General features: G+C 34.6%; 1 protein-coding gene across 1 annotated transcript in view; it reads right to left on the bottom strand.

Annotated features, from left to right (window-relative positions):
- Positions 1–694: 694 nt before the first annotated feature.
- LOC150092557 (vitellogenin-6-like) overlaps positions 695–21,041 on the bottom strand; it is a 41,439-nt gene continuing 21,092 nt past the window's right edge. The window contains exons 16-27 of the mRNA XM_090414677.1: positions 20,408–20,528; positions 19,836–20,058; positions 15,519–15,798; positions 13,571–13,783; positions 13,112–13,366; positions 12,836–12,973; positions 11,155–11,385; positions 9,405–9,693; positions 8,877–9,034; positions 8,532–8,771; positions 8,198–8,381; positions 695–1,114 (exon numbers count right to left, since the gene is read on the bottom strand). Of these exons, the coding sequence (XP_090270803.1) occupies positions 828–1,114; positions 8,198–8,381; positions 8,532–8,771; positions 8,877–9,034; positions 9,405–9,693; positions 11,155–11,385; positions 12,836–12,973; positions 13,112–13,366; positions 13,571–13,783; positions 15,519–15,798; positions 19,836–20,058; positions 20,408–20,528 (2,619 nt within the window). The 3' untranslated portion in view covers positions 695–827. The remainder of the gene's footprint in view (positions 1,115–8,197; positions 8,382–8,531; positions 8,772–8,876; positions 9,035–9,404; positions 9,694–11,154; positions 11,386–12,835; positions 12,974–13,111; positions 13,367–13,570; positions 13,784–15,518; positions 15,799–19,835; positions 20,059–20,407; positions 20,529–21,041) is intronic.

Raw genomic sequence — 21,041 nt, forward strand, 5'->3', positions numbered from 1 at the left:
GGATTCTCATAAAAATATTTTTTATTTTGCGGTTTATTTTGAGTGTCCATTCACAGAGACAGTTCCGTCATAGTCGCAGTTGCTTTGAACGGAATTCTAAATCAAATCAGCAATTTTCAGCAATCTGGTTTATTAGTTCCACTCGACATCTTATATTTCCATGCAACACAGACCTGTAAAACACATGCACGTTGTATGAAATTAAAGAAATACTGAAAACTGAGTAGATCAGCCATTAAAATGAAGGATATTACTAGGAATACAATTAATATTTATGAAGCATCCGTCGGCACACGATCGCGGTTTCCTAATGATAAGTTGTATGCTAATTAATTTAAATCTGTTTAGATCAAACGAAGAAATTTGGTTGCCAAATGAAAATCACGCAGATAGAAGAATCCTATAGGAAATTCATCTGTAGACATACTGGTCAAAAATCCTCTAAACCAACAAAAAACTGATAATTATAGCAGCAACGAGAATTAGACATCTTTAGGTAGTTTCTTGTGTACATCTCATTTTTCCCTCCAGGATTAATTGTTTTGTTATCCTTAAGGTGTCAAATATACAAAAAACCCGTATGTTAATGTTTTTATGACAATGGCGATCGACCAATACATTAAATGTGAGTTAGGAGTTGTTTCTTGCTGTACAGAAGTCAGATCAGTTGGATCTTCTCAAGAAAGAACAACAGTTTCTTTATGTTAGGTAAAATAGTTTTTATTATGCAGCGATAAATCTGTACACGTGCTTGTATAGGATATTACAAGAGAAACGAAGATATCGAGGTGGATGGGATGCATTTTGCTATGTGGATTGGATTGGACCTACGCATCTATTCTGACGCAGCTTTCGGGATATTTGACTTGAGCACGGTGGTCCTCAGTCTTCCTTGCGACTTCATGAAGCACACGGTGCTTGCTCTGCTTTATGAGATAGGTGGCGAAAGAGTCGGTTGTGGCGAGACAGTGGAAAGGAATTTCCTTGGTGATACGTTTGGTTTCCTTGCAGCCTGGAGCACATTCATGTATCGGATGGATGGAGAAACAAACATGGGGAACGTGACGTGATACCTGGAGCACCTGGTTACGAAGAGCAGTACATCTAACGCCATCTGGGTGAGAAATATGTTTTTGAATTAGTTATTTTAATAAATTTATTATAAAATTGTATACACATTTGCTTATATACGTTTTATTTGACAAGAGCATTAATATTTAAAATAATATTAAATAAAAATATGGAATAAACTTAAATTCTTCTGTTTTTGAGGTTAAGCCGAAATATTTTTCATTTCGTTAATTATATGTTTTGTACATAAAACATGCGTACTTTTGTGTTTCTATATAAAATATAAGGCGTTCACAATTCAACAACTTTCAGGAGCATCTTCTAGAGGTCATTCGAAGCAAAGCCGACTTCAAAACCATGGGTCCTTTTCCAAATAAGAAGTTAATACAAAAAGTTAGGCACTGTGGGTGGGGTTTGTGTGCAAACAAGCGCAGTGCAGCAGAAAATGCCTCAAGCATTTACAAATATAGAATGCAATCGTGTGAAACTTCACCTATTAGCATAAGATTTCCTAAATGGACACTGTAGGAGTGCTGTAGCAGAATACAAAAAGTCTACAAGAATTCATGAAATTATTTTCATTCAAGAAATTGTTCAAATGCTTAGTTGTTACAGCGCTTTCCGTTACATATGAAGCAAGTTTTTAGCCCTAGTGACACCTGGCTAAGGAATCGTCAACTTGATTTATTTAAACCATCTGCATAAAATGAACTGCTCCGTTTTTATCTTTAATTTTGATATAAGGTTTGGTTTAATCTTTACTTCATAACAGCGATCTCATATACATTTTTTCTTACACCTGGAGTTACATTACACCTGTATATCATATCCGTCAATTCTAACTTCTGGCTTATAACTTAAATATTTAAGTTATATTTAAAGAATATATATTGAATTAAGTAATATTCCGTATAATTCTAGCACTTTGAACAGCTTTTCTCTTGACACCTTGTCATATTCTTTTCCATTTCGTTCTCCAAATACAGATCCATGCTTTATTTCTGTGAGTTCTGGACTATTTGCCTTAAAACATCTGATTCTGATAGTTCTTAGTCAGGATGCAGTATTCATATTCGGATATTCATGTGGAATTCAATCTTCTGAAGAGCCCGTTCAGTGTGTCATGCAGTGTAGCTACAGAGAACTGAACATTTCTGGTCGAATATCATGGACTCAAGTGGCCTTTCAGCATTTTGGATTTCTGATGGCTTTCATAGCTCAAGTATTCATATTTACCCCTGACTGCATTCCGCTTGAATATTTTCTAAGACTGTTTGCTCACAGTTTTTTTGAAAGTAATTGCGTCAGAACCCCAAAATACTCGACTTTTAAGTAACCTTTATCCTCTTTCTCTGATTCCCTTTTATAGTATTTTTTATTCTGTTTCTGTGATTTTATTCAATGGTCTACAGTATATTTTGCCAATTTCGTGATATTAATATTCTATCCTTTCCAAGACTTTTTGTGGAAAGTAAGAAATGTAAGAAAACTAAAATTTACCCAAAATTTTAGTTTTCTAACCTTTTTCGTATTCTCTCAGGTCACATGATGACTGACTGACCACGAATCAAGAAATATAAGACTTATTTCCTATTTGCCCTCTTCACGTGAAATTATGCACATGTCTATGTTGGATTATCATGTTCATGAACTGAATAGCAATCCATCCATCAAGTGCTTACAATTATTATTAGCTTTGCTTTTTTATCTAAATTTTCTCCAAAACATTTGTTTATATCTGGTATTCATTTCCAACTCTGTTGATTAGATCTCCAACTAAAAAACCAACTTTTTTATTTGTTTGCCTTCTCTTAGAGACTAAGAAAAACTATTTAGTAGAATCTTCTGTCGAACCGCAGGCATAAGCTTTATCAAATTTCCCATTTTGAAACTTTTGTATGTTATTCTACTTGAAATTGACTCGCACTGAATAAGTGTTTCTTTATATTTATTATGAATGCTACAGCTATCTCCCATTCTTTCTCTGATTATCTTATTTAGAAGTATCTCAGTTACTGAACTTCAGCTATTGAGATACTGAACAGCTAATCATATATATATATATATATTTGATTGCATATATATATATATATATATATATACAGTATATAATATCTCGGGGCTTCGTCGGGCTACCGAGCCTGTCCCCTAGGTGGCGGATGGGGGAAACCCTGACTACAATCAGGGCAGCTGTGAATATATTGAATAAAGAGCCGTGGGATAAGTGGCTTTGGGACTGGCGATCCCATGTAAAATTATCGCCATTCACCAACCCGCACTTGGCCAGCGTGGTGAATTTATGGCCTAACCTTCCAAGTTGAATCCAACAGAAATAAAATGGCCCTCATTCCCCAGAGGCCGGATTATTACTATCTACGGCAGCAGTCAGTTAAACATGAAGGCAGAGGGTTCTAAGAATCCTCGGGTAACCAGATCATGCTACCATTGGAAACTAGACCTTGGAACATTAAAGTATAAGACTCTGAGCAGTGAAGCATGGCTAATTGAACTAACTGAAGAGCTAAAGCGACTAAAATGCGACATTCTTGGACTGTGCGAAGTTAGACGTAATGGTGAAGAAATTCGTCGATTAAAAATTGAGACATATTATATTACAGAGGTCAAGATAAGAAAAGAATCAGTGGAGTTGGATTCTTGATCAACTAAAAACTGAAGAACAACATAATAGAATTTGACACTGTATCCGATCGAATGGCAAGTATTGTTGTTCAGATCTCGAAAAGATACACTCTTCAGATCATCCATGTCTATGCACCAACAATAAATCATACTGACGAAGAAATTGAAGCCTTCTATATGATGTATCCCAACTCTACAATAAAGGAAAACATCATTTCAGAATTCTAATCGGAGACTTTAATGCTAGAATTGGTATTCAACATTCAGATGAAAGCTCAATGGGAAATTTTGGATACGGCATGAGAGATTGCAGAGGAGCAAGGGTAATAGAATTTGCAGAAAAAGAAAACCTGTATATCATGAATTTCTTTTTTCCAGAAAAAAAACACAGGAAATGGACATGGAAAAGTCCAAATGGAAAAACTAGTGAAATTGACTTTATCCTCAGCAATAAGAGAAACATCTTTCATGACTTTTCTGTTATAAACACCTTCAACGTTGGAAGTGACCATCGTATGGTATGCAGTAAAATCCAAATAAAATGCCAAAAAGAAAGAAGAAAAATGTTTCGGAGATCAAAGCAAAATATAGATGTACACAAACTCAACATTAAAAAAGATATATTCCAACATGAACTAAACAATAGATTTAAACATCTTATTATAGATGACAATGCTGATCTATGAGAAAGTAATGACATCATCACCCAAAACATTTTACAATGTTCACTTGAAATAGCGTACCACAGAACAGAAACAAGACAAAATCTCTGAAGAAACAAAACAGCTTATAAAGAAACGAAGAGAAATGAAATATTCATTTAACCTACAAAATAAAATTGAATACACTGAATTGCGCAAAAAAATCAGAAAACGTATCACAGAAAAAATAAGAAAATTCAATTGTAAATTCATACAACAAACAATTGAAAACAACCATAGTCTCAAAAAAGCCAAACAGCAATTGATGAACAGCACAGATGGTTGCAGTCAAACTACAAGACGGGACCATCACCAGAGATAGATATGCTATACTCAATATTATATCAGGATGATGAATTAAATGAAGAAGAAGACAACTACGACACAGCTGAAGTACCACAGATTGTACCAGAAGAAGTTATGCAGAGCATCCAAAGCTGCAAAATGGGAAAGCTGCAGGTGAGGATGGAATTATAGCTGAACTTCTAAAAACAGGTGGAGAAATAATCTACAAACTCTTAGCAAAACTATTTACTTTATGCCTGGAGAAAAATGATGTATACCAACAACATGCAAGAAAGCTACCCTAATTCTGATACATAAAAAGGTGAGATAGAAGACTTGACGAACTACCGATCTGATAGTAGACTACAAAGTGTTTACAAAAGTCTTAGCTCGTAGGCTTTGTTCGACTCTGGACCTAGCACAACCAAAAGAACAAACAGGCTTTCGAAGGGGCTTTAGTACAATGGACCAGATTCAAGTTGTACAGCAGAATATTGAACGGTGTAATGAATATCAATTACCACTATGTCTTGGTTTTATTGACTATGAGAAAGCCTCTGATTCACTTAAAACTTGTGCAATACTTAAAGCATTACGAAACCAACAAGTGGAGGAGCCCTGCATCAGAACCATCAAATCAACATACAATCAACATACAATGCCACAGCAGAAATTCATTTCAATGGAAACATCTATACTGTGGGAATACAGAGAGGTATAAAAAAGGATCTCCAAAATTATTCACAGCGTGCCTAAAAGAAATATTCAAACTTTTTGATTGGGAAGGGAAAGTTCTGAAGATAAATCGAAGATATTTAAGCCATTTACGCTTTGTAGATGACATAGTTATCTTTACTTCAACTGCCAATGAATTACATACTCGTATCCATGAGCTCCAAATTGCTAGCAAAATAGCTGGTCTAAAGATGAACCTAAAGAAAACCCAAGTTATGTTCAATAACTATGTCCAATCAGAAATAATAAAAATCAGTAATGAGGAAATTAAAACAAGTAGATCATTACATATACTTAGGACAACAGATATCAATGGAACAAAATATCATGGATGAAATTAAAAAGCGCACGATGCTTGGGTGGAAAGCATTTGGAAAATTACATTCAATATTCAAAAGCCAACTACCATTATGCCTGAAGAGAAAAGTTTTTAACCAGTGCATTCTTCCTATACTGACATGACTATATGGCTATATGACAATGACTATATGGCTGTGAAACATGGACACTGAATGCAAAGGAAATTCAAAAATTAAGAACAACACAATTTAGTATGGAAAGAAGTATGTTTGGTATCACAAGATTGGACCACAAAAGGAATACGTGGATAAGAAATCAAACCAAAGTCTCTGACATCATAGGAGAGTGTAACATCTGAAGTGACAATGGGCTGGGCATATTCCTCGAAGACAAGATCAGCGATGGACAAAAGAAGTACTGGATTCGATTCCACGAGAGGAAAAACAACCACGACTCCGACCTAACTCATCTGATGATATCATCAGATTTGCAGGGGCGACATGGAAAAGGAGAGCCATGGACAGAGAGTTTTGGAGTAATCTTGGAAAGGCCTTCATCCAGCAGTGGATTGACAATGGCTGCTGATGATGATGATATATATATATATATATATATATATTGTGTATATTAAAGATACCAAGCAATTTTATAAGCTAGGTTTAATCCTTTTTCCCAAGCAAGTGAACAGACAAGTAAGTCAAGTTTGCGCCTTAACGTAATTCAAGTCTGAGGCAACTCATTGTAAAGGTGGAGTAAGATCCGATCACTTTGCTTAGTATTTCCTCCTAATGCAAAGCACATCCCCTTACGAAGATGTATGATGCTATGCATTAAAGGCAAGGGCCACTACCCAGACGGGTTTCGACCTTTATTGAGGACTCGCCAGTGGGAGATAGACCAAAAAAATGCCAAGGTTGAACTAATGTAGAGCTTATAAATTTTACCTAAACAAGTTGCCACAAGGTGCTTTGACCTTATTAAATAAAATTTTCCGGATGAGAGTAAGATGTAGCATATTTTTTAACTTGGGTACTTGTTTAGATAAAATTTATAAGCTCTGCATTACTTCAATCTTGGCATTTTTTTGGTCTGGCTCCCACTGGCGAGACCTCAATAAAGGTCGAAACCGGTCTGGGTAGTGGCCCTTGCCTTTAATGCATAGCATCATACATCTCCGTAAGGGGATGTGCTTTGCATTAGGGGGAAATACTAAGCAAAGTGATCGGAACTTACTCCACCTTTACCACGAGTTGCCTCAGACTTGAACTACGTCCAGGCGCAAACTTGTCTTACTTGTCTGTTTGCTTGGTATCTTTAACATAGTATACCCAAGTTAAAAACTTTCTACATATTGTGTGTGTATATATATATATATATATATATATATATATATATATATATATATATATATATATATATCGGCTTTTACTCGGTTGTTGTGATACATTTTAAAAAATAGATTTAATGACTAAAAACCGAGATAACTTATAAAGATTTTAATAAGAACAATACGACTAGTTTCGCTTATAACAGCCTTCCTCAGGTATTCTTAAAGGACAAGAATAGTAATAAACGTTGAAGTATCAAAACAAACTGGAAATTACAGGTAAAAATTGCCATACATAATATCAAAAAATTGCCATACATTGTATCAAAAATTGCCATACATAATATCAAAAAATTGCCATACATTGTATCAAAAATTGCCATACATAATACATAAAAAACGTTGTCACAACGTTTTTTTATGTATCAATAATGTGTGTCAATTTTTACCTGTAATTTCCAGTTTGTTTTGATACTTCAATGTTTATTACTATTCTTTTCCTTTAAGAATACCTGAGGAAGGCTGTTATAAGCCGAAACTAATTGTATTATTCTCATTAAAATCTTTATAAGTTATCTCGGTTTTTAGTCATTAAATCTATTTTTCAATATATATATATATATATACAATCCCCGAAAACTCTGGCAGAAAACGGGACATTCAGCTGATCGTCAACATTGTTTCCTATTACAAATATGGACAAAACAGCTATAAATTATTTATAGAAAATGACTTGTCTATATCGGTGTTTTAAGCACTTCATGCATATAAAACAGATGTGAGTCAGTAAACAAAATCAGCAACTTATGAGAAATGATAACGTTCAGTTGGATACGATGACACAATAACCAATTAGAGCTACTGATTTCTAGGTGCTGTTGTCCCAGCCCTCACCCTGGCTCACTTTCTGGGCGGTTTATAAGCAATGGAACGCTAAGTATTTGATCTGCTGGACCATCTGTACGTCTGTTCAAACCGCTTAAAGGTGCATACGTTTATTATGCACACACACACACACACACACACACACACACACACACACACACACACACACACACACACACACACATATATACTTATTTTACTTATTTTTAAATTATAAATTTACTTATTTTTTTAAATTTTCTCTCCAACTTACGTTTTGGAATGCATTGATTCTTGTAACTCGGCACTTGACAGTTGTCGTCAGGGACCGCATAACTGTATGCAAATGCTTTAGAGTCGTGATATACGCAATTCTCTGGACCTCGGAACTCGTCATTAGTCTGACCGTTGTAGTTTCCACACAAACCACATTGCTTTCCTATATAGTAGGGCGACACCTGGTGACAAAATGAAAATAACATTGAGAATCGAAGCTGTTTTCTATTTCAAAGGAAATATGATTACAATGGCACACACACACACGACCACACGCACGCACACACACAATTTGTTATTCAATTACATGCATTAATCTCTGAACATCTCACCTCTACTCGGATTGCCTTGCCGTCGTAGTAAACAGTTACTCCATATCGGTCAGAATTGAGAGTATAATACAGGCCGTTGTAAGTGAGCTCAAACACTTCTCTTTGGTCTTCATCAAGCCGATGGAAAACGGATTGTTCAAAGGGAGTTTCCGCCACTTTATCTCCGTTAACTCGAACCACGAGATGGTCCCCCTCCGGGAAAAGTTCGACAATTTCTTTGCCTATGTAGACTTTAGCTTCCTTTAAAAGTAAGATCATACCCATAAATATAACTTTATATTCAGGTCTTTTAAGTATTGAAAAATCCTCTTAGATATGAAACAAAAATAAACCATAATTGCTTACCTTTGCATACCGTGGATGCGATATCTTCTTTCCCAAGACAGCGTAATGATCATGAGGGGAACAGTCTTTGGCAATTAGTTTGTAGCAGTCGATAGGAGGGAGGGTGTAATTGGCACCATCGAATGTGTAAACCTCATCGGCTTCAACGGAGCAGAAAGCTGAAAAGAGCCGAGCAGACACGTCAAGCACTCATCTTTTGTGCTATTATTAATTACTGGCTAATTATTAACTAAAGATATAACTATTCTGTTTAATGCCGAAGAATGAACGTAGACTTAGTAGCAATCTGTTTTCTTTAACCATTTCATATTTCTCATCTAAAACAACCACAGAGAGGATTGCAATTGTTAGCAAGTCGATAATAAAAGGCAGATATTTGTTTTAGATGTTTTAGTAAGGCACCAATTAATAGGCACGATCTTTAAGCATTCCGTATTGAAATGCTATTGGACTTTACTAACAAAATACGAAGAACATTTGAGAAACTGAACAAAATAAATTTTACCAACTTCGAATATTCATACTCACCGTGCTTGTGATAGCCATAATGCTCCACTTCTTCGTCGTCGTATGCGAAAAGTGGATAGGTGTTAACGAGTTCCACGTCTGGAATATGCACGTGCGTGTAATGAGAGATCTCGTGAGGTTTGTTCACGCGAAGGTCCATGATGGGGTGTTCTGCCGAGATATTAGCTTCAATGTGGATCTGACCCTCGGGATTATTCACATCAAACGCTTTGATATCCAAGTAAGGAAACCAGAGGTGTCTGAGCAGTGTACCAGCTCTGTAGGTGTAATTTTTTATCGTCAGAGGGAGCTGCAAAGAAATTATTTATCAGTTACAACTTGAGCGAATTGCTTCGTGTCTGAGAACGTGCAGAAACTAAAGCACTTATTTGTCCATATTTGAACGTTTATTTTTTTATATACAGCAGAACTTTAGATCGGCGTTGTTAATCTTAATTAGCGAAGAAAAGAGGGTGACAGGCTTTGATTTCATCTACTTCACATAGGATAATATTTATTATTATTTATTAAAATAAAAATGTAAATCAAATATTTTCTTTATTAATTCAGATTTCCCTCTATAGTTATAGATACTGTCACAAGATGGCAGCACATCATTTATACAAAAATTTGGGCTAAGCGCTTTACAGCATTATCAGATACTATTAGCGACATGATATTTGATTCTATAATCTCGAGATCATGTAATTTTGACTGTATTAAGTTTTTTTTTTGGGGGGGGGGAGAGGTGATGTTTTAGAATATTTACGAACTTTTGCTTAATTTTGCTATGCAGTTAGAATTCAAAGAGAGAAAAAAATAACTGGGATATGGTGCAAACTTGTAAATTACCCTGTTTGTTCAACTTCTTAAATGAGTTTATATTACGAAAACCTGAAATAATTCTGTGTTGTTAGAGGGCGCTTCAAGACAATACGATAGCACTATCTCACATCAAAAATTCAAAAGCTTTTGTTGTAATTTTGCAAATCATATAACTCAGTGTTTATCATAATAGTAATTCTAGTTGTTATAGTTAATTAATTTAATCGTATTTTATTTACAGATAATTATAATTGGCCTCATTTTTTAAATGATTCTTGTTTTCAAAGAAGTGTATTAACACTAAATGCGTTTTTTTTCTCTTAATTTATTCTTTCTTTTCGTATACATCTTGTAGCAGCCTTCGAAAAATCACGGTCATCCGACTCTGTTTTGTGCTGCTGTTGCACTTTAGCAGAATGTTTGGTCACTTTGCACAGATAAGTTTCGAAACATTCATTTAAAAGCCTAATAAGTCGATACTCTCCTGTTTTAAATGTAATTTTAGCACGTGAACGTTTTTTTATTATATCTAGAGAAATTAGCGCAAACACACTCATTCTAACCAAGTAATTAAAATGAGTTTTGTTATAACCGGAGGGCATACGGCTTACTCAAAAACAAAATGACTAGGTGAGCCTCTGAACGAAGAACTGAGGTGGGAGTTTTTAAGGTGGAATTTATGCAGTATTTCCTTCTCTTCGGAAAGTCTGGATATAATTCTGTGTTTTTAGAGGGCGCTTCAAGACGATACGATAGCTAACCAGAGAAAGGGAAGATATTTGTTACAAGTTGACCTGTATGAAGAGAAAAGCCCTTTTGGCTATAATTGGGTCTCTTTTTCTCGGCCCCGTTTTAAAGTTTCTGCCCATGGTTAAAGTTGTGTGGTGCGATTAAAAGGTTAATGGGTTTCATGTTAGAAAAACTGCGAAGAAAGAAAATAGCTTACATTTTCATAACGGACATCGAAGGTATATTTTTCCATGTCTGTTGCCATATGAATGTAATGGAGGCAGTTATAGTCGTAGTACAAGCCATGTTCTCGGGCTTCCTTACAGGCCTGATAGTAGTGTGCGTACGGATTGTGGTGATCTGGATCGTGTAGATCAAGTTTATCTTCTCGTGTTCTATCCAGTTCTATCTGTTCCTCTGTCCTTTCGATGACTCCATCAACTGTAATCTGTAATAACATGAAATGCTTTCGTTAGAATAAATATAATGAAAATTTCCAGACATTTAATTGGCTGATTGTTATGTGCATCACGAGTTTGTATGTTGACCAACTCGTTGTTTTGGGGTCTTTTTTCTTTTTAAGTATTATTAATATACAAATTAACATTATGATTGATAATAATATAATGAAACATCAGCAGAACAAAACACTTGTGATTGGTGGAGAGACAATCGGGTGTGACCTGGAAATAAACAATAAAATCAAGAATTCAAGAAATAAGAGAAGATGAAATAAGAAGGCAGACAAAATTTCTGGATGTTTATTTAATAAGAACAAAATGGAACAAGATGAATTGAAATCTTGTAATTAAGATGCGTGTGTATGTCAAAGTGGAATAAGATCACTTAACTTGTGCATCTCAGAAAGAGTTGAAACGGTTGACATCAAACAGTTCAACACTAACATGAATGAAAACACTTAGGAAAACTGTGGGGAAAACAAAACTTCAAAGATCAGAAATGAAGAGATATGCGGATATTGTCTTACAACCCGTGAATGAATGGATAACGAACAGGGAAAATTATCTTTTGGAAGACCAAGGAAACATGAGGGGGAAAGAGAAAATTCTGTAACATGAGGGGGAAAGAGAAAAAGAAATTGTACATGGAAAGCAAAGACAGAAACATCATTCAAGTAATTTATTTTTTAACAAACAGTAACAAGTAGAAGTATCTAGCTTTGGATTTTGTCGATTTTATATGCATCGGCAGATAAGACCTTTTTCATTAGCACAACGTTTTCTTTTTTATGATGGTAATATATAGAAAATTATTTCCCTTCTTTTTTTGAGGGGGACTGAAAGGGATGATCAAGAAAGGCTGCACACCAAGACCCAGGCAAATTAATAGCAAAAAATCCAGACGGAGCAAGGAGGTCCTCGCGATAAAACTTGGAAAAGTTAAAAATTTGATACTTTTGAATTCGTATTTTTAATTTTAACCTACGTATTGTATTTCTTTAATTATTTATTTAATTTTCAAGCTTGTGATCTCGTTATTGGTCCCTGTTGGACGACTAATTTGAAATCTGCTAGTCTAACCAGTCTCTTTCCTGTCATAACTAAAGGCTAATTATGGGCATAATAAAATAGAATAAAGATAGATAATCAGAGGCCGAATATTTCTCAAAAAACAACGTCATTGAAGATTGTTTTTTGAGAACATGAGTATTTAGTCAATGAATCTGAAAAAAAAATCATAATTAAATATAAAATAAATAAAAAATAGTAAGATTATTTATGAATCCGAACATGCATAAAAATAGAAAATCTTTAAAAACAAATACCAGTCGATGCTACCGCTAGCAACAGCTGGTGGGTGAACCTAAATTAGAAATAAGTTCTTTAAATTTAAGAGCTATAATCGGTTAATAATTTGATAATTTAATGAAATGTTACCTTTTTACCCTGGTTGCAGTCACTTCCGAAGTTAACGTGGAAGTGAGTCTTAACTGGACGATTAAATTCATCAACATCCAGATCGTATAATTTTTGGAAATCGTGGTGTGGATAACTGACGTAACCAGCGCCGCATATCTGATTAAAGAAACGACAAACAATTAATTCATCGCAGTCGACATCTAAATATAGTAAAAACAGTATCATTCTCAGCATTTAAATTTCTTGATATTTCAGCTGGACAGAACTAATGAATTTTGAGTTCGTTAAACTTACTTTGACGTGTTCTTTCTCAGCTGAATGGAAGGGGGTTCTGTCGTAGTTGACTTTAAACAGGTGGTGAAGATGATCTAATGTATAACTGATGTCGACCTCTGCGTCTATCTTGCGCTCTTTGGTTCCTTTTCCAGATAGCTGAGCCTTCACAGAATGGCAAGCGAACCTGGTGCCAAGATCTTGATTATCGAGATGCAAGCTCTCAGCAATGTTGCAGTCGGTATCTTGCTCGTTGTAGGTGAATACGGCCTCGACCTGAGGATAAAGCATTCAAGTCTAGCTGAGCTTTTTAAAACAATTTCAATATATTATCCATATTATGCTTATTTCATTTTAACATCTACGTTTCCTGCAGTAAGTATCTTATTTTTTTATCGTGATTAAGACATCGAAGTGGTTGTATTTCTGGTTTAAGTTTTAATTATTTACTTAGATTAAAACATGGAAAAGAGTAGTAACCTCTGTTGTAGGATCATGATCTGCAGCAGTCCTTGAGATGGTGTAGTGATATGGTTCGAAGTGGGGATTGTTGTAGAAGTAGTAGATTAACTGTCTGAAGTCGTTCTCTAAGAAGAAGGTTTTCCATGATGCAAAGTCATTCCAGATGTTGTCGTGAAGACCTTCCACGGTGAATCCAGACCCAAGAAATTCGTGAAAATATTCCCTTTTATACTACAAAGAAACATCAGTGGGGATTAGTCACTGGTTTGAACTATGCAATAGTTTGTATATTGGAAAATAATTAACATAAACGAATGCATTTACTCAGTTAGTTGTCTTATAGTATATACTTTTTCAAATTGATTCGTGGGGAGGATTGTGCCCGCCACGACATGCAGAATTAGTGTAAAATCCGATGCAAGGAACCGAAGTTTATATAACATCGACGTCAGAACATAAACAGAATTTTTAAAAGAAAAATGCTCTTGATCATCTCATGCAACCGTTAACGGTGAAATATATAATAAAGAATACGAGTAAAGTTACTACATCTATGTAAACAGATCCATATGCAATAAAACCATTGTTTCTAAGAACGAACTAACTATAAGATTTGGAAAGAAAGTATACTAGTATTTTTTCTTTCCAAATTCTGTCCAAGGTCTCTTTAAATTTATGTAATGTATCTGCTTATTATAACACTTTTAAGGAGGTCTGTTACATTGATTGACTAATTACTTTCTCATAAAAATAGTAATTCAACCTAGAGCAGAAACCACTCATCAGTTTAGAATTATATACTTTAGTGGTCGATTCCTGAGAATATGTAAAAATATTTTCTTCATTCCCTTAACAGTTTTCTGACACTGATCAACCTCTCTTCACTTATTCACCTTATCTCTAAGGTCCGAACAGTAGAGACAAGTTTTTTTTATAAGAGTAGCTACTCATCGGTATGGTTGCTCTCCTGTGTGTTTCTCCTTCAGCATACCTATATCCTTTCCAAGATAGAGTCCATACTTTAATGAAGTATTCAAATTAGTCGTAACCATTTACATGTATATAAGGAAATAACTACATCTTTGTGTCCACAAGCAAAGTTTCTGAAAATTAATGAAATAATCTCGTTTACAGTCCTAGTTTCCGCTGTCTTTCTATATTGTTTCTAATTTAGAAAATGTCTAATTTAGAAAAGTTCATAGTGCACTGCGCTGTTTATTCCTATGTTCTTTTCATCTTCCACCGAATTTGAGTTTAACGAAACAGTATATAACTGTTGGATTTTTCACTACCTGTCTGAAGGATGTAACAGCTTAAAATGTGAAGTCCTTCCGACAGATATCATCTGCAGATGAAAGTAATAGGGATTTTGGAATGGTTAGTCATCAGACCATACGGCTTTCTTTCATGATGCTATTGTAGACTCCATGTTTTGTTACTGCAAGACACAAGGTTCCTGAACAGATGTAATGTCAATATATGATTATAAAAACGCCAATTATGAAAACATTATTTGAAAATGAGGCAAACTTTCTAGACTTTTTAACACGAGTTTTGAGGTAGCTAATTTCGCTAGAATTAGGGGAAAGAGTTTTTGATTTCATTAAACTCCGATATTCTTCGCCAATAAAACAGTCGAAAACTCATACTGCACTGCACTTCATTAGTAGCTTCATTTCAGAAAGAGGCAACAAAACTGTTGATGACGGACTCAGTTTTGGGATTATACACAGCATTTAATCAATTAAAGGGGATATTATTTTACTTTCTGGAAAGGCATGTTTCTAAACAGTGTGCTTACTATATAACAATCTTAATTTACTCTGCACTAAGAGCCAGTTCATATCAGAAGAAATAAAGGGGCTATTTAGTTTAATATTATGAATTAATGTTTAAAGAACTACTTAATTGAATACTAAATACATAAAGAAATACAATGAGCAAAATATTATCTCTATCAACTTACCGCATGTAGATGATCCTTGGGGAAAAGAGGAAGATAATTTTCAATTACGTCCGAGTCTTTGGCATAATGATGAATAGAGGTGTATGGTTCATAATGCACATGATAGAGTTGATGTGGGATTGGCTCATATTTCAGTGATACTTTCGGAGTAGATAAGCTAACTTCAAGCTCACCCTTTAGGGGCAAGGAAAGGGTATGACGTCGTTTAGCACCTACGGTAATGGCCTGGCGTGTGAAGGGCAGGAGAACGTTCAACCCTGCTTGGGTCTCTTTGTCAGCACTAAGTGAAAGATATAAAATCATGTCGGTCATTACAGCAATGTTAAATTTTCTTTTGAATAGACAAGCCATTTAAATTACACTTACGTGCTTTAGTGGTATTCAAGGAAGGAGGTTTATATATTGTTTTGTATCTAAGGGCAACTAAAAACATATTTCAAAATTCAAAAATAAGATGATCACCTTTAGTACAAGCTTAAAACACTTGGTTCAGTTTCGTGTAATGTATGTTGAAGAAAACAGATTTAAAAATACCTTGTATTAAGGATATGCTGGCCAGAAATGGCTTGAAAAAAAAGTCCATGTTTGTTCTCCAGATCAGGTCTCAGGATTATCTACCCCTTAGGTAACCCAAAGTTGCTTCTTCTACTATTAATTCATTGTACGTTTGCATATTATTCTTATTGACAATAAACATTTTCAAAATTGTTTGCATTGAGTGTCTAAAAATTATTTATATGAGGTCTTATAACAGGATATCGCTTAAGGGTCAAAGCCAGATGATGGGGAGGAGAGCTCCGCATCGTCTTTACGGAATACAGAAGACCGACTGGGGTTTCAAACCTTATATCCAGTCCTCATCTTCATGTAGTGAATTCCATTAGTAGGTATCCACTGGGGATTGAACTAACTAGGATTTTATTGATATTACTGAGACAAAGAAGATTAAAACTCACTAAATAATAAGCATAGGATGTTATATGCACGGGAACTAACCACATTAAGGAAACGAAAGAGTAGAGTGATAGCATTCAACACCAGACATGAAGATTAACTTTTCATACGAAGTAATTTCAAGTAGAGTAATATGGGCAAACTTCAAAATGGGGAAATGGACAATGAAACTTATTTGTGCCTATGGTCCCACAGAAGGTTATCCTAAGGAAGAAGTGGAGGAATTCTTCGAGTCACTTGATCAGGCAGTTATAAAACAAAATGGCACTTGTTGAGGATCTAATTAGGAGTAGGAAGTGAATCCCACCAGGCATATTATATATGCCTGGTGGGATGCCTGTTAGATTTCTGATGAGGATACGGACTAGTCATTACTAACACCATGTTTCAGCATAAACATGAGCACAAGTTCACATGAAGAGAAGATACAAGACAGAGGAAAAGCTTAATTGTTAATACTAGTATTTTCATACTGGTTCAGGATACAAGAAAAAAGAGGATTTGAAATTGGAAGTGATCATCACGTAGTTTTAAGTAGGGTAAAATGAATATCACATTGAAAAGATAAGCATTTAAGAATTAAAGTTGAGCAGATTTTTACAGATCGACTGTTGACTCGACTATACAAACATTATTGAAGAAAAAAAATGAAGCAGTTCAAAAAAAAAAAATCTTGGAGTCTCAATGGCAAACTGTGAAGCTAGGGAGGTTTGAGGTAAAGTTGTCTGCATGGATAGAAAAATAAAATTCATGGTGGACTCAGGAAGTGAGGGAGTAGATCTGAAAAATAAGGCATATAGAAAGTTCCGAGCAGATAAGTCTACAGAAGCCTTAAAATAATACGGAGAGAAATGTAAGAAAGCTATCCATCTGTGACAGAGCTGTTTAAAAGTAGCTATATACAAGTCTCGGACGACCGGTAAAAATTTAGAAGATAAATATCACGAGGATTGCAAAATGTTTTGGAGATTATCGAGGAAGCTTAGAAATGGAAGAAAGAGTATTGTAATAAGAACGAGAGATAATAAAGGTGACATGAAAACGAAAGATATTCTAGATGTCTGGAATAATTACTTTGAAAGACTGTTAGATGTGGCAAGCAGGCTGTGACATAACAGTAGTGGAAAATATTCAAGCGGAATGTAAACAGGAGTACAGATGAATACTTGAAGTGAAAAAATCCTGAAATGTGGAAAGAAAGCACAGACCAGAAATGCTTAGATACGAAGTTAAAAATGTTTTGTACTACCTACACTGCATCATAAAGCAAACTTGGCCAGAAGGTCGAGTGATAGATGATTGGAGTCTAGCTCTCATGATTCCCATGTATAAAAAGGGGAAGAAAATGATAGTTACAGAGGAATGTCTATGCTAAGTGTTCCAGGTAAGATTTATGCAGGCAGACTTGATTAAGAGGCTAAAAGTATCGAAAAGAAACTTGGAAAAGAACAAGTCAGGTTCAGGCCAAATAGAGGCTGTCAAGATCAAATTTTCGCTTTACGACAAACAGTTGACAAATTTTTTTGTAGATCTGTAAAGACAAGAGAAAATGTTTCGAAATTCTACAATTATATGGGAAAATGAAGCATTATACAGAGCAGTGCACAGTCTATATTTAAGTCCACAGTTAGAATTGAAAGATCGAATCACAGCTATAACAATGTTTGGAAACACAAAGATAGAAAACTTCAGTTGCATTCTAAATAAACATCCTATGTACAAGTAAAATATTTTACTTACGATGTTTGTATGTTTGTAGTTATGATGGCAAATTAAATATGGAAATTGACTACAAAATAAGCAAAATTTGTATGGTTGGAAGCCAACGTAATAAATTTATATGGAGTAAGAGAGAAATTAGAGAAACCGCAACTAGTAGATTAAAATATAGTGTTCGAACCGGTTATAAATTATGGAGCTGAGAGTTGGTTTAGGAATAAAACTCTTGATCAAAGACCACAGATATCCGTTCCATCATCCTGCTTCCTTAAATATCGTCAGTGACCAAATATTTCTTATTATTTCTGATATTTAGAATATAATTCTAATATTTCACTTGCCATTTATTCTTCTATCGCCAAGTTGCTATGAAACGATCTTATAACTGAAAATGTAATATTTTGTCTCACTGGTACTTCTCGCGAATCATTTCTCATATCATTAAACTGGGGACTCAGATGAACATTTTCAGGAAGTGCAATGCCAGAGTAACCTGTGGAAGAAGTGATGTTATATCAGTAATGTTAATGTACACGTTACGATAGTTTCGTGGCAAATATTTTTGTTTTAGGACAAAAGTTTTCTCTACTCTTGAAATGTACCTTTCGCATTTTTACCAATGTTACTACATTATGAAATTTATTATGCTGGTTGTGACTTTTATCACAAATAATTTCAAGGTATGTAAGATTCGATTTTTTTTTTTTTTGAAATTGTTAGCAGAGAAAGCGACTGTACAAACACCGGTAATAAAAGTTTCCTACTTTTTAGCATTAACTCCTTTTGTCGTGAATCTAAACAACACAAATCCTATAATCACTTCAACTTTTTTTATTCAAAGAAATGAACTTTATAAGTGCTGCATATGTACACAGATGACTACAGATATCTCTGATCTTTTCATGCAAGAGACGGCTTTACTTCTGGGAATCCTTCACAGCCCAGTCGGTAGTGGTTATACCACCCTCTGAAAAGCGGTTCGGTTCTCGTCGCAGTACAAGACAAACATTTTTCCTCATGCGTTTCGCTTAAAGACGAATTAACTGCCGATCTCATATGGCAGTAGAAGAAGGATCTTTCTTCATCGAATTTCGGATTTTAAAACCCGAATAAAAGTGAAACCGGACAGAGAACGCACACAGATATAATCAGATGTAATATATGACAAACTGACATCACAGTCTTAGTTCAATGGTGTAATCTTAAGAGCTTACCAACTAACCAACCCAACGTTCGACAACTGTCAACTGCAGAGATATAAAGATAGACTGACTGTTTGAAAAGCAGTCCAGGAGTGCTGGTCTTAATCCGTTTTCCAATTTTTTCTTTTATTTTGCTAGGGGTGTACAACGAAAAAGATGCAAAAATCAATTTTAAATATTAGATGCAGTTCATTTCTTTTTGATTCCTTCTGTATAAGGGTAATACTACATGACTTCATTTCGTTTATAAACCAAGGATTATTGCTGTTAAAGTTCATAGTTTCGAATTTTCAGCGACTATTGGATTGAAATCAAAATTCATCACGTGACATGAAATTAATCGTTGAAGGTGTTGAAGATTCAAGTTTATTATAAACATGTCAAAGCGCCCCCTAACCAGACGTTATAGAACACAACAATAAAGTGATAGCAAAATACTTACAAAAGGTGACCGTCAATTTTAACTTTTATCTCTGGACCAACATCAAGGTTGAAATCCTTGTTCCTGTAAGAAAGATAGACTGACTGTTTGAATTCATGCACCACAGGCAAGCCTATTTCACTGGGAAGAATCAATAACTCGTCTTCTCCTAGTATTAGCTTGTTTGAGCTGGATTTGCCTAAATGTTGTAGTTTCGAAGCAAAGCCACCGAGGTTTTTTTCGTCTAAAAATAATAGAAAACAATTGAGTTCACTGCGAATATAACCAATGTCCTTTATAATTGCTAGTTACACAGTAGATTACATACAAAATTAAACCATAATGGCAAGGTGGGTGTCCAATTATCTGTATTACTATAACAGTCATGTATTTTATTCAACTGTGTCTAACAAATGCTCTTTAAAAGAAACGTTATTTGAGAATAAATGATAGATTTTAATTTCTTAGTATTTCAGCATTTTATCTTTTTAATTAACATGAACATTTTCAGATATTTCAAGAGACATTCACGACAGCCTATTTGGGAATATCAGTTCTGGCGTATCATTGTACGTTGTTAGTAGATAACTTACCTCCTTGGAGCAAGCTCTGTACACTGCTGTCATCGAAGTCGAAAGAGGCAACATGGAATCCCATGCATTTGACGAATATATTTCCTTCAAGTTTTTTATGTTCTCTTGGAAGAATGTGTAACTAAACAAGACATTAAAATATAAACAAATGTTAATATATTGAAAAGTTTAAAAATTTTAAATATTTTTGAATTCAAAAAATATATTAAGGATTTTTATAGAAAACAACTGTATAGATCTTGGAATTCGTACACAGTTTCTCTTCTCTGAAACAGAAAATTGGAACAGGAACAAGAATCTAATAGGTAAATAAAATTGCGAAAAAATGAGTCTCAAGGAAGCGTCCCTTCCTAGCATTGTAAAATTAATAGGCAAACATTTAATGCAAGATTGTTAATATGCTTTGGTTGAAGAGAGTATTAAGTTATTTATTTCCATTAAACTTAAAATGTTATAGCGTTTTTAATAAATAATATATGAGAAAGATAATTTTCTTAGGACTTCGGGTGATTGTGTGATTCAGATATCATCTCTTTACATCGGAAAAATATAGCAAGCCTTCAGTTGATTTGCTATTATCTATTTCTACTAGCCTACGCGCTTAATATAAAGATTAAATTTTAAGTCTTTAAGG

This window comes from Typopeltis vanoorti, chromosome 25 (assembly GCF_054136105.1).
Source record: "Typopeltis vanoorti isolate ZY-2024b chromosome 25, IOZ_Tvanoo_1.0, whole genome shotgun sequence".
In the NCBI taxonomy this organism is placed as follows: Eukaryota; Metazoa; Arthropoda; class Arachnida; order Uropygi; family Thelyphonidae; genus Typopeltis; species Typopeltis vanoorti.